The following is a 23,853-nucleotide window of genomic DNA, read 5'->3' on the forward strand; positions in this document are numbered from 1 at the left end:
ATCAAAAACCTCTTGTCCAATTTCATCTAACAAACCTGGAAATTGCATTTACGGAGGATGCTCATATCAGTACCCTAGCTAAATTCAGGCCGTCCGCGATCGAGTTAACCATTCGGTGTGACCCTTTCTTTAGCCAATGACGCCATTTTAGGAGTTAACAAAATTACATTGTTAAAAAGCTATTATTATCCTGTAAAAATTTAAAATAATAAATTTGCACGATTGCAAATCTTACTTACTTTTCAAGAGAAAAGAGGAGGTTAAAATATAATCTGGGTATATGAAATGATTTCTAAAACTGGAAAAACAATCAGTTAAAAAGGAACAAGTACTTTATTCTATCTGTAGTACACGTAATAATAAGACAATAATAAATCTTACTACTTAAAACAACAGCCAGTGAAAAATAAATACATATCTGGAAAAAAAAATAATAAAAAATAATTAGGCCTTATAATCGGCGCAATAACAAATAACGTCTCAATTTCATTTTTTTAATTTTAGAATTTTTATGTTTAATGTCATTAATTAAAACAAAATGTAGCTGGGTGCTGGGAGAAAGTTTAAACAACGCATCTCAAATTGGGAGCGGCTACAGTCGTCTATAGTCTACACACTTCACACGTCACAGTGCACTGGCGGGACAGTGTTTCCTCTCTTCTTACTGTCCACCACCGCCCACAATATTTTTGAATATTTAAAGTGAATAATATACAGATGTATGAAAAAAACAAACAAAAACAGAATATCTACAAACTATTTTTGTTTCTTTTTTTAAAAATTAAATGTTAAGTATAAATTACGAACCACAATTGGCCATGGATACTAACGTACCATATATATATATATATATAATAAATATTAATATTAAATATGTATAATAGAATATGTAATTGCACATGTTCTAATTATTGGGATTCTATATATTATATATTACAAAATTATCATTATTTTTAATTAAGAGGCCTTGGAATGAATGCCATGGCTGCTTAAGTCAGCTGGAACCTTTCATTTTTTTTCTATTTTTTTTATATTATTTATATAATTATTTTTTAAAATGTTATTTGTATTTATAATAATTATTTAAATATATAAAACCTACGTATATCCAGCTTTGTTAATATATAAATATATATATTTATGTACACAAATGTTACATTAAAGCATTTCTGAAACAGAAAGTAAACAAAATTTAAGATGAAAGTTGTATAAAAACGGAAAAAAATAGTGAATGGAAAATTAGAATTGTATTTTTATTATAATAATAGAAGTGTGTTAACAAAGATTTTGTTTTTTGGACAACAAAATAAATTATCTCTCTTTAGAAATTATTTATCCAAAAAAAACATACTATCTATAAAAAAATTTAAACAGGTTTGTTGGTGGGGCGGGTGGAGCTTTCAATATAATATTCAAACAGCCGAATGAGGTTGCTACAAAACAAAAAATATAAATAAATGTAAAATAGTTGACAAGGAAAACAAAAACATGTGTTTTTTTTCTTTTTTTGGGGGGGGGGGAGAGAATAATATAGGAATATACTAAGTATTAGTTTTTAGTTATGAATGTCAAACATTACTGCACACGCTCCAAGGGGACTTTAATGTCTTCTTGTAAAAACTCCCATACACTCCCAAGAAGATGACCGGCATACTGTTTTCGCCTTAACGACTAACTATATCGAAAATGAAAATGTGGATGTTAAAATTCGACTGCCTAAATACTGACATAGTGACTAGACGAGGTAGTGAAGTAAATAATAAAATGTATACGTAAGTAATATGCGGGCGTAGTTGTTTTATAACAACTAAATCGAATCACCGATGTAGTTACTTTTCATTTTTAATACAAAATGTTACTAGTAAATATACACTTCCGTCCCCGCTTTTTATAGTTGGATGTTCGGTGCCGCCTGAATAAAAGTAAAGTAAACCGCCTTTACCAGTTCGATGAAGAACTGCATAATCCGCCAGAACTTTCAAATACTAACATTTTTTGGGAAGTGCTTTTAAAAAGGGACTGAGGGTCATATCCATCCAACTAGAACCAACCTGACCTTTTAAGAAACACAGAATTACATTGATTCTTTCTTGGTAATGTTTGGGCGCTTCCCTGGTAATACGAGGGTCGTTTGAAAAGTCCGTGCAAAAATTAAAACTACTTAATTTTTTGGGGTAAACCTTTTTTATTTTTCAACATAGTCTCCTTTTAGGCTTATACACTTCGTCCAACGCTGCTCTAGTTTGTTGATCCCTTCCGAATAATAGGATTTATCCAAGTCTGAAAAATAGCCATTCGTTTCTGCAATCACCTCCTCGTTTGAATAAAATCTTTTTCCCGCCAGCCATTTCTTCATATTGGGGAAGAAATAGTCCGAGGGAGCCAAGTCTGGAGAATAGGGGGGATGTGAAACGAGTTGGAACCCTATTTCCATTAATTTTGCGACCACAACTGCTGAGGTGTGAGCTGGTGCGTTGTCGTGATGGAAAAGGACTTTTTTGTGGGCCAATCGTGGGCGTTTTTCTTGCAGCTCGGTTTTCAAACGGTCCAATAACGATGAATAATATGCACCTGTAATAGTTTTACCCTTTTCCAGATAGTCGATGAGGATTATTCCTTGCGAATCCCAAAAGACAGTCGCCATAATCTTTCCGGCCGAAGGAACGGTCTTCGCCTTTTTTGGCGCAGATTCCCCCTTGGTAACCCATTGTTTAGATTGTTCTTTGGTCTCAGGAGTGTAGTGATGTATCCATGTTTCATCCACAGTGACGAAACGACGCTTAAAGTCCTGCGGATTCTTCTGGAACAGCTGCAAACCGTCCTTGCAACACTTCACACGATTTCGTTTTTGGTCAAGCGTGAGCAATCGCGGCACCCATCTTGCGGATAGCTTTGTCATGTCCAAATGTTGATGCAAAATATTATGTACCCGTTCATTCGAGATGCCCACAGCACTAGCAATCTCACGCACCTTCACACTTCTGTCATCCATCACCATATCATGGATTTTATCAATGATTTCTGGAGTAGTAACCTCAACAGGGCGTCCAAAACGTTCAGCGTCACTTGTGCCCATATGGCCACTCCGAAAATTTTGAAACCACTTATAAACTGTTCTAATCGAAGGTGCAGAGTCACCATAATGTTTATCAAGCTTCTCTTTAGTCTCCTGAGGCGTTTTACCTTTCATAAAGTAGTGTTTAATCAACACAAGAAATTCTTGTTCGCCCATTTTTTGAAAATCACTCGACTTCCTCGATTCAAACGAATGCCAAACACAAAGAAATAGACCGATCTGGCTGAAACTTGGTGTGTGTTCTTCCAAGAGATGCTACTAACTAAACATAACCTCGATACGCGCCAGTGGTGCTATCTCTCTGACTTTGCACGGACTTTTCAAACGGCCCTCGTATGTGCGTTTTCATCCCATTTTCTTTTTCTCAACTAAAATCTTACTAAAACCAAGTATGTGAACGCTCAAGGTCATTGATTTTTATTTCTTACAATTAATTTTCATGGAGCTGCCTGAGAATTATGCAGAAAGTAATTATCAGCAGTCAGGGCAAAAGTGCAGCAAGTAGAAGTACCCAACGCTTCGGCCCAGGCAAGCTTGGAGTTTCTAATAACTAGAAATGACATAGGGCGATACTCACTTGCAACAAGAAGCACACAGTGTCCTCTTGTATACTTTCATTCCTTTTTCGTCCTTCTTGTACTGTGAACAATAAAGCATTATTATTTCCTGAGATATTAAGAAAGACTTTCGTTTATCTAGAATGGGGGGGAAAAAACTGTACGACAGGGAAACTATTCCGCACTCGTAATACATATATTTCCTAAGAGGAAAATATGTACATATATATTCAAAGGTTATGGTAAAACTGATAAAAAACTTATGGTAAACTTTCAAATTATAATCTCTACAACCTACTTAATAATGTTTTCAAGTGTAAAATATTAAGAGGTTAACCCCGGTAATTGCCTAACCAATTGTGTGAAGCACTCAAGTGTCATTAGTTAGGAGAGGCCCAACAACTTTGGAATGATCCACGTTCGATGGTTACATGAAATATAGGGTATGCATGAATGGAATAATTCCTTAGTGAGAGATAAAATCGACTATCACACAACTAGATGAAAGCTTCATAAGTCAAAGAAGGATTCGCTGCAACAAAACAGCCTTCATTTGCTAAGAGAATACGCCTGTCAACGTTACAGCGAACCCAAGCAATGAGGGATGTAACCTACTTACTGTAAAAGCTTTGAACAAAGTATATCAAACTAAAGTGGAACTACGTAGAATAGAAAAGGTAATTTTAGGTTAAATAAAGTTTTTCACTATCATGACTAAAACTGGTACTATTGCACTCGTAATGGTGAATTTGGTCACAGAATAAAAGCCGTTGATATGCGTAAACAGGGCAAATGATTCTTGTTCTCGCAAGCCAGTAATAATATGATACATATGATATATAATAATAAATAATGTGATTAGAGTAACAAAAAAAACCGTTGCTTTTGGGCTACTGATATAGTTTCAAATGTGTTTGGTATGGAGAAGTTCACCAACGATCGTAGTGAATTGGTGTGTCATTCCCATAATAACTAAAAAACATGTCTGCTAATATCGCTCCATTTTGAAGTCATTCAATAGGACATTCTTCTTTCGACAGGTATAAGTGAATATTACCTCATGTTGCCAGTCTGGTCCACCAGGATCTCTGGTGCCGCAGTTACTGCAATAAGAACACACACTGCAATGCCATCTCTCCGGAACTTTCTTCAACCCCAGACACTCCACATGGTGCCTAAAAATATTCCCTCATCATATTACTTCCTTAACAATACTTGCACATAAACTAGCAATGCATTAGGAAACAGAAAAAAAGATAATATTTTAATTTAATCAATGTAAATGCAAAATTACTTAGGTTCAATTTAGACTTATAGTAATTAGTTAGTTTTACAGTAAGTTAGAAGATAGATTAGGGAAGAGGTTGTGTGGGTATAAATTTAAACTTCCGTAGCAGAAGCAGAAGAGGAGGTAACTACAGGAAAAATGGGGGAAGCAAATCTGAGTAAAAAGCTCCGAAGACCTTCAAGAGAAAGAAAGATAAGATGATAAGAATGATGGTAAGGTTGCACATCTTTAGAGCTAAATTTCGAAATTTGCATTTTGGCAGAATGTTTTTTTGTCAAATAATTTAATGATGAAGGAAACCGTACTAAATCGAAAGAAGAATTTTTAAACTCTTGTATCTTGAATACTCTAAATGGATCCCACGTTGTACTTGTTGTTAGTTTTCTCGGGAAAAGTACTTATTTATGTGTCTGAAGTGGGGGAAAAAATTGAAACTATATTAAGCGACTTTTTCTAAGCAGATTTTATCGATTAGGTGTCGTAATGGAAAAAGGATTAAACCAGAAATTGAACCCTCGAACCCATTACCAAATGCATCTTATCCTTGCAGACCCGTCCTCTTACTGCTCGGATACTGTGGCGCCCATCTAACACTGAAAAAATGGCTACAAATTAAGTTTCCACGATGCAATCAAACAAGGGTTTTTTAATATGTCTTGAAAAATGGACGAAAGGCCTTATCATTCACTTGACCAAATAACCTATAAAATAATTCTGTACTGAGTTTTTGTGTCGAGTTCTGAATTTCCACAAAAAGAGGCTCAACCCCAAGCATTGTTTTGACGCAGCACTCTGAGAACTCGCATTACTAGTTCGTCTTGTGTGGAATAAATAGAATGTAGAAGACGCCACAAAAGAAATAGATCTAAAGTTGATAGAGAGAAGCACTCTAATATTCTAAATAGCTGGCCTTATAATCACTTACCCTCTATCACACAGATCGCAGCAAAGTATTTTTTCAACATTTCCTCTTGTTTTACAAGTTAAACATTGTTTACAATCTGTACACAACCAGTTGTATTTCTTTATATGCGGCAACATCTCATCAGTAAAATCTTGGCACGACGGATGAGCTGTAAAAGAAATTCATGTTTTATTTCCAATGTTCCGTTCAATCCTGGCGAAATATATAGAAAAAATCTGTAGTAGTCACTCGTACGATCTCTCTTAATACTATTCCCAATGATTTAACACATAAAATGTTTTTCAAACAACGACTTAATTAAGTCCTACTAATATACGTGATGACTAAATAATAATTAAATAACTTTAGGGTTAGCTCATCACAAGTAGAGAAAAGGAAAAGAAGAAATATTGAAAAAGAAAGGCAGAATGGCTGAACTTCCGCTGACATAGTAAAGTTCAAAGAACAGAAAACGGACTACATAAGAAACCTAACCTACGAGGGTTAGTTTACACAATTAATCAAAAAATCAACTTACTGGTAGTTTTACATTGTGCGCATTGGATTAAAGGCTCCATCTGCGCATCTTTTCCATCCCTCTTTACAGTTTTACATATTTTACATTTTGCTTCCTCTTGTTCGTCAGACGTGTCGCTACTCTCACTGGAACTGTCACTGAAAGGAGATCCAACTTGTCACAATATGGATATCAGTCGAAAGAAGATAATAGAAAACCGTAAAAAAGTCATTCTTACCTTGATTCATCCGATGAAGAGGTATCACTATCTGTTCCAGATCCATCATCCGAACCATTTCCTTGATGCCTTTGGTTCGGCTTTAACGGTCCATATAATACTGTATTTAGTGGAAAGTACATTAATTCGGTGGGAGTATACCTTAAACAAAAAACAAATTTGAAACATGAGTACTCTTTCGCTTAAAGGAAGACCAGTTCTAAATGCTACATTTTGTTTGAATATACTAAACTTGACAAAGCAGCTCCTATACGACACCTCTATGCAAACAGACGAAAACCTCTTTCCAATGGAGCAACCTAGGAAACCCTTAACCACAATTAATGGGAGGTTTACCACTTCATCTCTTAGAAATTTTATTTATTACCACCCTGAACGAACTTTCTTGCTCCACTCTAATGATTACTTTTTAAAGGTGAGAAAAGGTTAGTTTTGGACATGGATATCAGTTATGTTACCTTTTTAGGAAATATGTCATACCTATTTGACAATTTGACATGTATCTTGTTCTGACAATAAATAAGCGATTAAAGAAATATTGCTGAATTATTTCTCTGAAATAATAACAAAAAGGGAAAGGATTAGCTATGAGGTTAGCATACTGGACTCCCAGGCGGAGGTCCCGGGTTCGAATCTAGCAGCTGACCCTTAGATTTTCTCTTCCTAGGAGCTTCTTACAGCTCACTGTCCGGTGATGGACAGTGTTGTCTGTAACGAGAGAACACTGTCCGGAGGCCTTTTTTGAGTTGACCTCAAAATGTCAATTCTCAAAGAGAAAACTCATTTTGAAATATTAGCCACGACGGCTTACCTCTCTTCCTCATATGAACAATGAACGGAAGTGAACATTTAACTTATAGCCGTAAATTTGTATCTCATGTTTAGGCGTTTTATTTTGTAATATTGAAGATAATTAGAGTCCTGAGAACCAAAAAAGCTTCGAAGCACCACCTCATAAGAAAACACACGAGTAATTTTAAAAATTATTGAATATTTACTGTCGAAACTTACTGCTTGTAATAATCACAAAACTGTCCTGGAATGAGAGCAATAGGATAGAGACCAACTTTGGGAACAGGTCTTGTCATGGATTCACGATCACTCTTTGGGTAGTGTATGGTAAATGTTTGCAGATCAAGAGCGCACCGCCTCTCTTCCTTCCTTTCGCGATTTAGATTTGCATTCCAAGCAGCCACCGCTTCCAGCGCCTGCTCCCGTGGTTCAATTTTCGATCCGTCTCTCCTTAAGCTGGCTAGAGCTGAAAAATATAACGCTAAATTATTAGGCAGGAAAAGCGGACGATGATTTTTAGTAATTTAGCACGAACAGAGATTTATTAAAAATTAATATGTAAAGTTACTGGACAAAATGTGCATGAGAAACTATGACTGGAGCAGAATATTAATATTGAATTCACAAATTTCTATTCAGCATATCTCAAAGCCTACATTTTAATTATACGATTTCATATCTTTTCGCATCAGAAATTCTCTTCTGAGAAGGTTCAAGAGTTTGAGGAAGATAAGATAAAGACAGTGTGTGGGATCTAACCCACCTAACATTAAATAGCCACTATGAGCAAAAGGCTCCTATGAGAAGCGAAATGGTCCAGCTCAGGGATGTGTATTTCAAAACAATCGATCCAACAACGAGTGGACTCAGCCTGTTTTATTCTAAAGAAAAGCACAAGGCAAGATTAAGGAAGGAAATTCGGGCAGCTTGCTTTAAAAAAGAATCTGTATCACCAAAGTGCTCCAGGAACCAAAGTTGAAAAGGTCCCCCCCCCCCAAATATCCGCACATCTTAGCCCCAGGTCGCCCAATAAAGTTGCCTAACGACGGTCAAAGGCAAACTCTTATCACTCATCACTTATCATCAATTCATCATTCATCAATTACTGTCTTTTTCTCTTGTTACAGCTAAATACGTAGTTTTGAATTTACACTACCTTGGTTTTTAATACGGTCTAAGATCATTTTATGCAGTTTACTTTCATTTCCGAAGATGAATGGATGACAAAAAGCGTAACTTAAAAAGCAAACAAGGTCTTTCTCAGAGAAAGCCCGCATCGGAAGTTTAGCTCTGAATGCTACAAAACATCAAGAGGCGACGCGAATACTCCTAAGCACCGTTCCACCCTTTTCAACAAATATTTCACAGTTGTCGGAGAGCAAGTCAATCAAATATTCAATCGGTGGACCAAATTTCCAAGATGTTCAGATGATGAACAACTGCATAGAAACCATGAAATGAGACAGCCTATTAAGAGAGGAAGGAAATATTTCTTTCATTTAATATTTCAGCTACCAAATTGGCTCTACAAGTTAAATAGCCTACGTCATATAGCCGGCCAGCATTGCAAATTTACTTTAATAAACACGCGATAGCTATCTTTAATTAAAAATATAACAACTGTAATTGCACAGTAAAGAAGTATTGTGACTTAAATTCCTGCCTTGATTCTGGAAAACATTTTCCGGTTTAGCAGTTAATGAGAAAGTTAAGACATTATCAGTGTTGAAACGTAACCGTCGAGCTTGATCCCTACATATCAGACGATTAATTTGAAGAAAGATGAGGTCTCGAAATCTGGTGAGTAGGTATCTCGTGCAATCATGAGGGTTCACAAAATCACGGAGTGATTATCGCGAAATAGCTGTCGTCCAATAACTCTTTATACTCATCACTAGATTCACTTGAATCTCAAGATGACGAAGAAGAAATAAAGACAAAAATAAAAGAAATATGAAAAAAAAAAAATGATTCCAAAAGAAATACCAACAAATATTTTTCAACATAAATTTTTTACATATAAAAGTTTAGAGATAATCAACTACATATTTAAAAATAATTATTAATAAATTAAAACTAAATAAATAACAAACAATTTTTGACATCAAAACAAATTAGAAATAAATAATAAATTTGAGAGTACAAAATTTACTAAAAAAAAACATGGCAGAGTAAAGTAACATCAATTCAGCATATAATTTATAATAATTTACTATTCAAATTGATAGTACGAATAGAAAGTGGCGAAGGTTGATGCACACCTTTCTGTTTGCAGGATACTTCTTGGGCCTGCTTCTCCCGCACATACTTCCTGAATTCTTCGTATTTGTCTGGGAAATCGTGGAACATAATGTCTAATACTTCAGCACTGCTCACAGCCGTAAGCCCTATGCAATTTATTTTGAATTAATGTTTGAATTATAATTTTTTTAAATATAATTCATTTAAAATGTTTTTACAATAAATTAGTAATATAATTCTGCAGAAACAATTACTTTAGAATTGCAGCAAGAATAGTTCTTCAAATCAGCGCTTGTTCAATAATAAAGTGTACATTTTATTAAAATCAATTACTCTTTATTAATAAAGTTATCTGGACTGGCCTCGATTGTAACAGACATTGAGACGGACTGTATTGATAATTTAACATCTGTGCGATTCAGGGTGAATGGAATGTGCACTTCTTTAGGAATTTTGGTACTCTTGAGGTAACTCATCCTAGCAACAAACGGCACTCAGTATTGATACCCCAATCCACACGCAATATATAGTTTGTGCTACAATTAGGGTTAAGCGAACCTACAGGTAAACTGTAGTTTACCTAAACTTGGGTCTCACACTCTACCGTTTCAGAGTTAGTAGCCTACCTTATTGACTTTGGTTTTTGGAGGGTGTGAACTTCTCCAGGGTGTTAAAGCATGATGTGTACTTCTTAAGAAGCATTAAAAGATGTGGGGTGTAGGGCCCCAGCTTGAGATTGCCTCTAATTGACGGCTTCTCACTTCATCTGGATTTTCACAGAGAGCCAGGTAATAACCTAGAATCCTCCACGTTTTTACTTCGAAGTTTTACCAAAACATTTCTAAGTTTCCAATCAAATATTCCTTTAAAAGTCCCCAAAATCAGAAAATAATTATTTATTGTTTGCACAGGATAACTTCCTGATAAAAAGAATCTGAGAATCTAATTTGATATTTCGTTTACACGCTGAGTGGGTTTGGAAATCAATCCAAAATCTTTCACTGAAACAAGTTTTCAGTTTTTTTTTTATTTTCTGAACATTCCATATTACGTATAATCTAGACATTTTTTGCCATTTACATTCAAAATCCTTCTGAAGGCTATTCTGGAGGAACAGGATGGATTGTCCTTCAACCTTCAAGAATTCAATGTGTAAGCAGAATTCTAAATTTAGTCGACCGTTTTAGGGGGCTGGCTGCTATTGTATTTTTACAGGATACAATTGTTTTAATTTTTTAGTTACATTATCAGTTAAGACAAATTTAAGAATGTTAACAATCCTTTAGAACAAACAGCATTCTTTACAGTTATGTACTTATACCAAACATTTTTTTTTATTGACTGAAAATGGTCTGAAAATTATCATTGTTGGTTTTTCAAATATAAATATTATGTAAATATCTGCCGAAAAAGCAGATCCTCTACCGGCGAGTTCCAAGAATTTCCCACTTTAGTTCCTAAACTTGCGCCCTAACTTTGTAAATTCCCAAGTATTTGTATTCTATTCTTAGTCATTGATTGAAAATTTGCTGTTGTAGTATAGTGAAGCATGGCCTAACTTGAAAACTGATTTGAAGTAAAAATCATTTTTTTGACTATCATATTAATATTTGGGAAGAGGAAGTTTTATTAACTATAAAGAAGAGTAGCTTTAATAAATCTAATGAACTTAATTATATAACAACCGCCAAAACTAATTTACTGTAAAAAAAAAAGCTTATCACCAAAACATAAACTATACAGGTACTATGTTGACGTTAAGGTTATCACAACACTACCATTGAAAAATTATGTAAACAGTGTACAGAAAAGAAAAATATTACCTAAGTCACACATTGATTTAGGAACAAGTCCAGAATCTTCTAGAAACGTTCTTTCTTCAGCTTCTACAGACCTTCTGTTCAAACATGGATATTTTCTTTTAAAAGATTTCACACCTAAATACAATGAAACCTGTTCTTGTATCATAGAGAGTTCAGTGCCTTGCCAATAGTATTCGGCCAGCTGATCCACACGAATTTCCTTTCTGTATATACATATATCACCCAATGTAAATATAAACAATACGTATATAATTAAGTACGACACAAAACTGTAAAATAATAACAACAATATTGTCATTACCCTTCGAAATCAAGTGGTATTTCCATCCTACCCCTTTTATTTAGCCCACTAGATGGGGTATTACTGATACTATTCTGAGACTCTTCTCCTCCAGCTTCTAAAGAACCAAAAATGAAATAGAAAAAACTTGAAGTACTTCATGTAATATCTCGTCTAAAGATATGAAAATTAATTGTTATAATGTACATACCATGATTTAGAAACGTTAAAAAACGAATTGATAAAAAAATGATCAACAGTGTTCACTTTTTTATTTTAATTTTTATCGATGTACAAATTAGAGAAAAATTCTGACGCATAGCTGTGCGATGTATTTAAATATTTCGTTGCCAATTTTAACCAGTTGATCAACCGATTAAGGTTGGGTTATCGAGGATGTCATCCAGCTTCACTTTCGGATTAAACCTTCACAATTATACTTCTTTTGACGACACACTTTTTAAAACGTTAATCTCAAAAAAAAAAAAAAACAGTTCACTTCACTTTTCCTTTTTCTTGCAATGATGTAAATATTGGGACTCGTGATTATTTATTTTCTTTCTAAGTAATTTGTTTTCAATTGCTGAAAAGATTAATTTCCGAATCGGTTTGATTCGACAACGTGTTGGTCACGCTAACGTGATTTTTAGTTTGTCTTATTGGAAAGAGAAGAAGAAAGAAAATGAAAATATTGTTCCTAACGTTAAAATTAGCGATTTACAGAGGTCGGTTAGCTAAAGGAAAGTATCGTCAGTATATCATCGATGCGAAGTATTTAATCGTAATCTTTTCGTGATTCAAAATGTATTCCACAAATCTGCACCTACAGTCATTAGATGAGCAAAATGGTAGTTATTCGGTACTTTCTTAATCGATCCATTGCGATTATTTTTCCCTGATAGTCGGAAATAACTACAGATCGGAAAAAAATGTGAACTCGATAACTTCATGTAAAGGAGCATTATACTATTGCGCAACATTTTCGTGGAGAACCGCACTTATAATTTGAATTTTTAATTAAGAATGTAGCACTATCATGTCTCATCTAGACAGGAAAGCTGAAATTCTGAAGTTTTTCAATTTATTTGATTATTACTAACAAATGCTGAGATATAATTATTAGTAATTTACAAGTTTTGGTCAAACTTCGGGGGGCACAATGACTTTTTGGCTCCTCTAGGTCCCGCTAAATGTTTAAGAGAAGGCACTTCAAAACAAAAACAAAACAAATGTGGGAAAAAAAGGATAATGTAATTACAGGTAGGAGTAAAAAAATGATTTGGACAGTTCTTCCCAAAGAGAACAATGTGCAATTAAAGAGGCGATTTAAATTCTGCGGGAATGATGTTTTGAATGAAGAATTTACAAATCTGGGTGATAAGTCATGCAAGTACATAAATGAGTAAAGAAATAAGTCTAATAAGCAAAGTGGTAGTCTGCTTCTGTCGATCAATTACATGCATTGTGTGATTACAGTTTTTCATAATTTCACACTTGAGATTGAGAAAAATGGAAGTTCGCCGCTTCACTGAGGTAAAATCGGAGAATAGAATTTTAAGTTGATATGGCTTTGAATTTATATGAGTATTATGCGGCCATTGTTATATAAAATATACAATGCAATATTACTTTTACGTATCAAACACTAAAAAATAAAAAATAAAAGTAAAAATTAACCATTCCTCTATCCTTTTTCGTTTCAATACTAATTGCGTTTTTGTTTTCAAAAAATGAGTTAAAACAAAATAAGATAAATCATTTATCGAACATTTGCTATTGATAGGTGCACTTTTCCAATAAACTTAATTCATTGAATTGTAGGCATTTGAACAAAATGACAAATTTGAAGCAATTTAAATATAAATAATTTCAATAACATAAAATATGTGTATTACGTCATTTATAAGCATTATTTAAATATTAAACCTGTCTTATAAGAAATTAAAACGAATTATTCTCAGTCAATGTTTCCGCACATCCGAAAAAGCATAAAGAAGCAGCTTTATGTAAACTCTTCAACAATTTGACAGAAAAAAAACAACAATGGACGTGAACAATTGGTCCAAACAAATTGGGAACCTTTGATAGATGAAAATTCTGATGAAGCAAATATTAAAGAGAAATAGCACACTGCAAGAGGTAATAAATGCACAATTGGTGAACTTCTGAACAGATTTGTGCTCAAAAAGGCACAAATTGCGCTGAATATTTTGTTACAAACTGGTAACATCAAACGCTATTTCATAATTAATATATTTAAGAAAATTGTTCACTTTTACATCAGTTCACAAATAGTTTTATAGTTTAGAGACCAATATACAGATGGTAAATTGGTATCCACGTTTGTTAAAATAATTCAGTATTATAAAAGCAATCTTTTTTTCGTAAAGCAATTAATCTCCTTCTCTTAGCCACAGCGTATCCTGCTATTCCTAAAACGGACATTAACTCTACACACAACCATATTTTACTCTCTTCACAAAAACAATACGCTAGGTTGTATCTAGAAAGAAGTGGATCATCCATCGAATAGTTCCAGATAACATCTCAGGTTTACTGGAGTTTGCATTTGCTCGGACAGTCAGATCTTTATCACCAAAATAGGGACAGATTGTTTAAAAAAGTTGAAAGAACTAAGCAAAGATGCTCATCTTATCAGGATTTTCAAGACTATAAAATCTTTACGGAATGAGAAGGCGCACTGCACTGGCTGGCCTAAATAAAGCTTCCTATTCTAGAATTTGTAAGTAATTTAGGGTAGCTATAATAGCCGTAAAGGTTTTTGATGGAAGAGTTGGATCCTCGTTATAGGCAATTATAACGACAACCATGAACAGCATAATAATTCTCTAAAGTTAACATACAGCTTACAAAACAGTTTATAATTTTAATTAGCCAAATCATGTGGTAACTTTAAAATAGAATGGCCCATTTCATTTGTCCACTTCAAACTTATCTAAACAAATATCTAAATTTTAATACTGCAATATCAATCAATCGAAAAGAAGGTTATTTCGATAAAAAATGGACAGAGAAGTTTACCTGGATTAGTTCGAAATGCAGACAAGAGACCCCTATAACTGTCAGAAGCGGACATCCTTGTCTCTTCTTCGAAAACCTGGGGCGCCGCAGCTTCAGCTTTCTCAGCTCTTTCCCTAGCCAATCTTTTCCGCCGTTCTTCATCTTTCAACTGTAACAATTAGGAAAGCATCCTTAAATCTAGCAAATTTAGATCAATTTTCAACTTTGATTCAGGCAATGCATCTAATTCTTTATAGTTCGATAAGAGACTACATTGTTCCAAAATTCTCTAAATTTTCACTGTACCACAAAATAAGTAAAGCAAATAAAAATGCTACATTTTTTGTTTTCTCATATTTCGAGGTTACGAAGTTTTTATTAATATTTAATAAGTGGCAATCTGTTATTACAATAACCTAATTTTCTTTTACGTAAGTGAAATGTTTAATCACCTTGATTTATAACCAACATGTACTTTACCTTAAATGCAAACAAATTTAATGACTTTTGCAGTGTTTTACTTCATTTAAGTTGAAAGCATTACAAATTGACATACAGATAAAAGTTACAGTAGGTCTCAATCACAGATGCAAGTAACAGATGATTTTTATTTCCTTGAAAGCCCGCTACTAAACTAATTATTGACCAATGTAAAATACAGAGTAAGTTACAACGAATCGTTTGCAATAGGGACATTAATGATCTGTACTGATTGTTATTGATTATCCATTTTTCTTGCAATTTTTTCATAATAACCTGAATTAGACTCCACTATTTAAACAGTGGAAGAGCACGCCAAGAAATCCTCTCTCGAAATAACAAATCAGAGAGGAATGTCTCCTTTGCGGGTTGCTCAGTACAGATTTTAAAAAATCAAATTGCCTGGCAAGAAGTTTCATCTAGTGCATCCTTGTTGACTTACTGATTGGTAAAACTTATAGAAAAGCCTTATTTTCGAAAAATTTTATTAAGAAAATGTAAAATGGCAGACACAATCTGAATGCCCACTTTGTGGTTCCATTTGACACAGTTTAATATTAATAATTATCCCAAACATTAACTAAAATTGTTACCTTTTTAGCAAGCTTTTTCGCTTTCTTTGCTTCATACCGAGCAATACTTTCAGCTCTTAATCTTTCTTTTCTTTCTTCAATTTTCGCAAGCTCAGCTTTTTCATACTCCGTCAAAGTTTCTCGATCTGGAGTGATACGAAGAACACCACGGCCCCTGCCTCCTGAATGTATGTAAATGATGTATGTATGTAAAGGCGATTAAAATTTAATAAAATATTATGAAATAACAGAAATTACAAAAACTCTTACCTCCTCGCATCATGCCTCCGCCTCGTGGCTTTCTAGTCCCAGTAACAATTGGTTTCGTCCGTCCTCTACAAGATCGCATAGGGCGATTAGAATTGGCACCACCATCTGCCAAAGCGGATGATGTATCAGGTACAGTAAAAGAATGCTGTAGAGGATTGTTAGGGTCCCCTGGTATTCGGGGCATCGTAGGAACAATCTTTCTTGGTCTACCCCTTTTCCTTGGAGTTGGAATTAGGGGAACCGGTGGCGGCGGCTGAGGAGTTTCTTCTACACCAACTACCTCTGGGTCAGATTGTGCTGCTGCAATCTGAACTACACTCGAACTACTTAATGCCATACTCTCCTGAGTTTCCAACATTTTCTTAAACATTGTTTCTAATTTTAGATGTGACTTCGGCGTTCTAAACTCATCCATCTGCGAACACTGTTTAGTGCGTGAATTCTCACTAGTAGAGCTATCTGAATAATTCAATGTAATAGTTGGTTTTGTTTCTAATGAATTACCAGAATATTCCAAGTTGCCCTGTCCTATTACTTCGACAGTTTCACTAGGTTTACAAATTTTTAGTTTTAACTTATTTAACGTGGTTTCTGAAGGAGGCGATCCGTGATTGGGAGACAGCGTTTCTTTACTTATTACTGGAGCAGAGGCATCCGTTTTCCAAATGGATCCCGAAGGAGATATATTACTCTTGGGTGACATCGTTGCCTTTGGAAAATTCGTATTAGCATCCTTAGCAATTTTCAAAGTAAATTCTAACTGTTTATTTTGAGGAGACAGAGAACTTCTGCTGGGTGATCCTTTTATTAAATGAGGAGATAGTTGAGTTTTTAATTCACCAGCTAATATCGGAGATCGATGCTTTTTTGGCGAATCTAAACCATCTGTTCTAACGGTCAGATTATCTTTATATATCCTAAGCGTTATAGGCTCATGTTTTTGTAATGGGGATAAAGCCTGTTTCTGAGGTTCATCTGCACCAGGTACAATACTATGCGAGGGGACGCTTTTAGTTCCTTCTTGAGATTTCTGTTGACTTTCACCGGTAATCGTGGTTAAAAGAGGAACCACAGTCGCGTCTCTTCCGCTTTCCCCAACAGTCGGAAGATTTTGATCTACATTTATACTCAACAAAGAAATACCTTTTTTCTCAAGTTTGCTGACACCAACTATTCCCTCTTTGCAAATTACTTTTCTTCTTTTGGTTACTGAGGGGCCATCTACAGACACATCTTCCTTTTTCTTATCTTTATAATACTGATACTTTTCAGATTTACTAACAGTAGAAACTTCTTCAATGATCTGAATATTATTACTGTTCTCACCCGTCACTTTAGAACGTTGAACTTTTCGGTCACCTTCCTCCAATTTTGTATTTGCGGTGTCTTTCTGAGACTGTTTAACTTTCTCTGGAGGTTCATCTATATCCATTACTAGTTCGGTTTCTTTACTGTAGTCACCACTCATTAAATCAGCAACCTCAGTTTCAATTACTACTTCACTTCCTTCCTTGACACGTATTGACTCAGTTATATCATCTGAAATACTTTCCTCGGGCATTTCATCTACAATTTTGTTAAAATTTTCAGTAATTACAGATTCAGTAGCCAAAGGTGGAACAGTTACTTCGCTTTCCACCAAACATTCAACCTTGTTTACTTCTTCGGTTCCAGTTTGTTTTGGACTTGTTCCATCTTCATCCAAACATTCTTTTTCCTTTGGTAATTCCTTCAACTTATTGGCAGCTGGAAGTTCTAAAAACAATTCCCTTTTATTTTTTGATTTTTTACATTCTGGGTCATTTTCAGTTAAATGTTTCAACTTGGGCTCTTCATACATGACTGAACTGTTTTCAGGTTGATACTTTTTAATTTCCGAATCTTCTGCATCTTCTTCCTTAAAAGGATGCCTAGTTTTTTCTGATAAGATAGAAATGTTTTCTTTTTTATTCAAATCTTCTGTAATTTCTTGTCCACATATTTCTCCCTTTAGCTCAGGAGTATCTTTCATTATTCCTGCATCTTCTGTTTCAGAAAGTTCTGCTAAGGCATCAGAGTCTCCCAGAGTCGACAATTCAAGTGGTACACTAAAACTGTCAACTGGTGCTTTCCGGATGAATGAATCCTTTTTCTTCTTAAATTCTACGTCTGATTCGATATCGGTGCATTTTTCCATGATTAATGTATCTTGTGGTTCACTAAGTCTTGGGTCTTCTTTGCTAGACAATTCAATGTCTCGCTTGTCTCCTTTCTCAGCACCGACTGCCATTAACAAAGATTCAAGAACTTTCTGTTCTAGTCCTTCTTTCTCAGTAACAACGATTGTTTGAAAATTACTGCTAATTTTTCTTGTCACAATATCATCTATTTTCGGATTAAAATCCTTTTTCTTAAGCAATTCTTCTTTCAAAAGCAAAGTTTTGGTCGCGTAAGTATCTTTATCTTCTATTTTAGATGGTGATTCGAGAGATCCAGATGTGATGTGCATCTCTAAATCACTTTTCAAGGCCTTCACTTTTCTCGCACAAGTTTTTAACCCTTGACGTTCCTTTGAGAAATCCCTGATTGAATCTTGTTCAGTAACTTTCACATCCAGAGCCTCAGATTTCACTCTTAAAATATTTTCGGTTATTTGCGTTTTGATTAGATTTTCTACGTTCTTTGATTCTCCCATCTTAACGCTTTCATTCTTATCTATTTCATATTGCGAATAAGAGGCATCTTTACCACACGCTGGATATTTCTCTTTCTCTGAAGATCCTACTTGTTCTATGGTGATTTCCTGTTCCTTTTCTCCAGTTAGGGAAGTAATTTCCATACCTCCCTCAAGTTTTTTCATAGTTTCTATTCTCTGCCCTAAATCTGTTGCTTCTAATTCCAAATTATCATCCACGTCCATTTTGTTAATGATGAATTCTTCGTCATTTTGTTGAATGATTGACTTCACCGCTAAAGTATCTTGTACTCTATTAGTTTCTCCTGCACACTCCAATTTAACAGTATTTATTTCCCGCAGCTGACTCGCGACTTCTTTGTTAACTCTTTCTTTCTCTACCTCAAGAGTGGATCCCGTGGTTAGTGAATCCTCAGCAAGTGGCACAAGAAAAATACTTTCAGTTTCTTTAGCAGTTTCTACAGCTTCGGACCCCTGAATAGTTCCTATAGCTAAAGAAATTTCCATTTCTTCGGGTTTATTAATTTCATCGTCAGAATCTTGAGGAGTGTCCATATTTTTTTGCTTCAAGTGGATGGTTTGACTTTCTTCCATAACCTGATCATCACAAACTCGTTGCTCACCTCTCGTTGCTTGATCCTCTTGAACAACAATTTCCGAATGAGTTTTTTCTTCATTTAAATTCCTAATTCTGTTGGGTATCTCTGATTTCTGAGGCTCGTCAATTTCTATTGTGTATCGAGAATCCCCATCTAATACAAAAGTTTTTCTTTCTTCATTTAATGTTTCTTTTCTAACTTGCATAGTGTGTGGAGCAATTACTTCGATATCAAATTTTAAGGATTTACCTTCAACTTCTAGCTCTCCCTCCAGGTGGCTCATTTCTTTATCGCCAGATTTTACTGTAACATCTCTTTCATAATTAATTTCCATTTCATCTATTACACTTGAAACGATTTTTAGTGATTTATCTTGGACGTCTTCTTTATCAAAGACATCCATTAATTCCCGCTGTACCTCGAAAGCTGACACTTCTTCTTCATTCAGATTGTGAGTACTCATTTTACAGAACTCGTTTACATTTGCTTGTTCAGTCTCATCTTCTTTACTCAAGAAATCTTCCGATTGACACTCTTCTTCCAATCTGTGAGTTTCAAACAATCCAGTTATGCTTCTTTCACTTCCTTCTAATGGGTCCTCGTTTTCACTCACTTCTTCCTTCAGGTTCGCATCAAAATATACGGACTCCATCGTCTCTTCAGTTTCTTCTTTAGACAAGTCACTAATAGCTTGAGGACCTCTTTTGACTTCCACATTATCACTGTCATCTTTGTCTTGATCATCGCTGATGGTTTTGGCAGTTTCATAAGTAGTCTTGGATTCCCCATCGTTGGATTCATCTGATGATATTTTATAAGATTTGACATCAAATGGTGAAGTTTTATCTAGTTCACTACTATCAATATAATTATCGATTTCAGTCATCAGATTACAGTCAGCTGGTCCGGCCACACTGTCATTAGATGTGTCGCTAATGAGAGCGATTTCTTCAATTAAGGGTTTATTTGGATCCACTGTCACTATCTCGGCGCTATCCAGAATAATTTCCGAATCCTGGATCTGAATCTCACTATCAAGTTTAACGTATGAAGAAGATTTTTGATGCTGGTTTGAATCTAAAGCATTACTAACAAAGTCACTTGCTAGTTTTCCTTCAGTCAAGTTCTCTGCTTCGTGTTTTTCTATTCTAATTTCTTCATCTGAACCGTTATCTAAATCTAGTGAAGCCAAAGTATTGAATGTCATCACTTCATTGTTACCACCAGAAGTCGACTTCTCATTCTGGCCAAATATAACTTCCATAACCGCGGGATCAATACTTGTTGCTGAAGAAACTTCTATTGATTGTTCAACTTGTTCTGATTCCCCGCTAATATCAACTTCACTTTCACCTATATCTACGCTGGATACCACTGAAACGCCCCCGATTTTCTCCTCTACTTCCTCAGATAGTGTACTTTCTTCTTCTAAATATTTGCTTACTAAAGGTTCTGCAAAGGAACTTTCTTCCATTATTCCTTTTAAGCTATTTTTGTGAGCTGAGATTGGATTACTATCGGCATTATTATTTTGGAAAGCAATCTTCAAACCTGTATCTTTTCCGGAAGAAGCACAGGAACTTATTGGCAATGGAATATCCAAGATAGACTCTCCTTGTGACGTACTCTCCTTGACAGATTCAACACAATCCTTTATTAAATTAAATTTATTTAAAATGTCTTCATTTTCTACTTCTTCTTGAAATATTTTTGTTGAGTCTACAAATTCAAGTTTCTCAGAGCTTTCCAGTTCCTTACTATTCTTAGCCGCTACACTGGCCTCTCCCGCACTTTCATCTGATATATCCAGTACTGCAGCAAAGCAATCGTCTTTGTCTTTTATTCTATCTACATTCTTTTCTTTTAATTTAATTTCTTCATTACACTCTCTCCTTTGTTTACTAAAAGATGTTAATTCTAATTGCTTATAATCAACTTCTCCTTCGATCTTATTCTTTTCATTACCTGATCCAGCATCTGACTTCGAAGAATTTTTATTATCCTCTTTTGACTCAGTTATTTCGTTGGTTACAACACAAGAGTCCATATTTGAAGTAAGAATGGATGATTCTTCGAGATAAAAAGGGTCGTCAGCCTTTTCCAGTATTGAAGGGATGGCAATCAGTTCCTCAGCAACAACTGGCAACGTTGTGGAAGAAGGTTCAATAGATTTTGTAGAAGTATTTACACTTTCTTCAGATGCTTTGAAATCAAATTCCTCTGAGACTTGGAAAATTTTGACAGCAGATAAGTCTTTTTCATTTTTATTATGGTAAATACTTTCGAAAGCTGTAGAATGTATTGAGACATCTCTTTCAAGATTATTCTCCAATGTTTTGGGCACCTCGGTTTCACTTTGTACTGTAAACAAACCTTCAGTATCAGAATCCATTATTAATGAATGTTCTTCTGAAGTTATTAATCGTTGCATTACTTCACTTGTATTATCCTTATAAATAGTATTTACAGAATCCGAATTAACAATACTGTTTAAAGTTGTATCAATACTATCAGTATTAGACATATTTTTCAAAGCAAATTTATTACTACTTTCTTCTTCAGATATACAGATCTTATCATTTGTTGATGTTTTGTTTTCTACTTTCTCGTCTTGTTCTGTTACACGCGACACGTCCTTATCTTGATGTGTACTACAATTCACTGGTTCATCGTCTTCACTCAATTTATCAAAGTCTTCACTATCTGAATTGGAATCACCACCGTCATAAAACTGTATCTGTTTAAGTGAATCAGACATGCTACTAACAAATGTCCTCGTTTCTACCGCTTGAGTGTCTCTTGTTTCATTTTTAGATGTGTTAAAACTAGAAGTTTTAGGGGAGACATTTAAAACCACAATGTCACCGTCACAATCTTTAGACAATTCGGAACAGTTAATATCTATCGTCTCATCTGCAAGGATAGGATCACTCTCTTCGCAGATCGCATTTCTGATGGCTGGTATCATCCGCTCGGGCGTAATCCTAGTAGTTGTGGATATACCTGCTGTAGAAGAGCTAACGCCAGTTTCCAACTGTTTTAGAGTGGTATCAGAAGCTGATGTTTCGTAATCTGCCAGATAATTATTTTTTATAGCTAAATTATCACTGAAACTATCACTAAGTTTCACTGCGCTACCACTTGAATCTGTACTTAATTCACTGGTACTGTCTATATTAAAGTCACTCAATGAGCTTGGAGATTCAATTTCTTTTTTCAACACAGATTCAGATTCAACACAAACTTTTTTAGAAGTTTCCAATTCCTCAGGCGGTTGATCCCATCTTCGTTTCCTATTTACATTTGTACTCTTCATTCCAGCTGTGTTTACAACACCCAATACAACATTCCTTTTATTAGAAGACGGCTTTAAATGCTCTTTTTCCATGCTGACGATTTCCTTCCTACGACTGGTATCACTCGAAGAATAAAGGTGATCATCCATTAGGAGCTGGTCTACAATCCAACACAAATTTGATTAATAACTCGATAAGTATATAAGGTGAAACTTAGAAAATAAGAAGCAATTAATAATCCGATATAAATTTGACCTAATTATATTGATAAATCATAAGTATCGTTAAGCATTTTAAATTAACACATTAACAGGATTTAAATCACTTATAAGTTTTTGAATAGTCTAACTAGTTTGTACTTATTTTTATGTCAAATTTAGAAGTACTTTTATTATTATAGATTGTGCTATAGAGCGGAATTTTTGTAAAATTTCATACACCGAAGCCTTATATAATCAAGTTCTTTGTTTATAATTGTACAATAGTCTAGTTGATCAATAAGAATACTATTTAATTTAGCAACTTGAATCTTTTGAACAACTCCATTGAGTGCTTTTTACAGCAATGCATGTGGTAGTCTAAATTGACCAACCAAACATTGTTTATTAATTAATTTTCGGGCAAGTTTTAAGAAACTTTTCTTAAAAAGAAGGATACCTATTCAATATACATATGAAAACTAAGTACTAGGTAAAAGATTCTAATATCTAAGGTATTCCATTTTTTCTTACGAAAAGTGAAGAAAGAAAAAATGTTAACACACTTTACTGTTCAAGAAAAGAAAGTAATAAATTCCTGATTATTCCTATAAGAAAATGGGGGCTAACCTCAACCATAACCGAAATCGGAATAAATAAAATATTTAGCAGTAAACAGTGATTGTGTAAGTCATTTCACTTTCTTTGGAATAAATTTTAGCTAAATTCGAATTCAATTAACTAACTAAATGATTCTGGTTAGTAACAATGTCTCGTAAAATATACACCAACCTGGTTGTTTAAAAAATTTATCGCTTTATTTGTAGAAAAGTTTCCATTTCTCCTACTCCAGCAAATTCTCATATCTTTTATTAATGCCATAAACCGTCACTATTTCACTAAAATATCCTAAATAAACATTTTCAGATACTTTTATTTACATACACACCAAACTTCAAACAATACTTCAATTCCAGCCATGGCAACCATTTTAAACATGTATGCCTAAACAAGGGAATAACATCAGC

General features: G+C 34.5%; 1 protein-coding gene across 3 annotated transcripts; it reads right to left on the reverse strand.

Annotated features, from left to right (window-relative positions):
• Positions 1 to 314: 314 nt before the first annotated feature.
• Positions 315 to 23,832, reverse strand: LOC141451890 (uncharacterized). 3 transcript variants are annotated; one of them, XM_074123683.1, is made up of 14 exons: positions 23,618 to 23,832; positions 16,060 to 22,788; positions 15,811 to 15,971; positions 14,759 to 14,906; positions 11,738 to 11,834; positions 11,437 to 11,639; positions 9,634 to 9,759; positions 7,592 to 7,838; positions 6,581 to 6,721; positions 6,364 to 6,500; positions 5,847 to 5,994; positions 4,691 to 4,808; positions 3,654 to 3,715; positions 315 to 1,169 (listed from the first exon to the last, which is right to left on the reverse strand). In XM_074123683.1, exons 2-14 carry the CDS (start codon positions 22,775 to 22,777, stop codon positions 1,154 to 1,156), a joined length of 8,322 nt encoding a protein of 2,773 aa, XP_073979784.1. In that variant the 5' UTR covers positions 22,778 to 22,788; positions 23,618 to 23,832; the 3' UTR covers positions 315 to 1,153. The 3 variants fall into 3 exon arrangements, with proteins under 3 accessions (XP_073979784.1, XP_073979775.1, XP_073979791.1); XM_074123674.1 differs by lacking the exon at positions 315 to 1,169 and adding an exon at positions 1,235 to 1,433; XM_074123690.1 differs by lacking the exons at positions 315 to 1,169; positions 9,634 to 9,759; positions 11,437 to 11,639; positions 11,738 to 11,834 and adding an exon at positions 1,235 to 1,433 and having other exon boundaries at positions 23,618 to 23,831.
• Positions 23,833 to 23,853: the final 21 nt, after the last annotated feature.

This window comes from Rhodnius prolixus, unplaced genomic scaffold (assembly GCF_049639745.1).
Source record: "Rhodnius prolixus isolate KJV_2025 unplaced genomic scaffold, Rpr scaffold_1, whole genome shotgun sequence".
Classification (NCBI taxonomy): Eukaryota; Metazoa; Arthropoda; class Insecta; order Hemiptera; family Reduviidae; genus Rhodnius; species Rhodnius prolixus.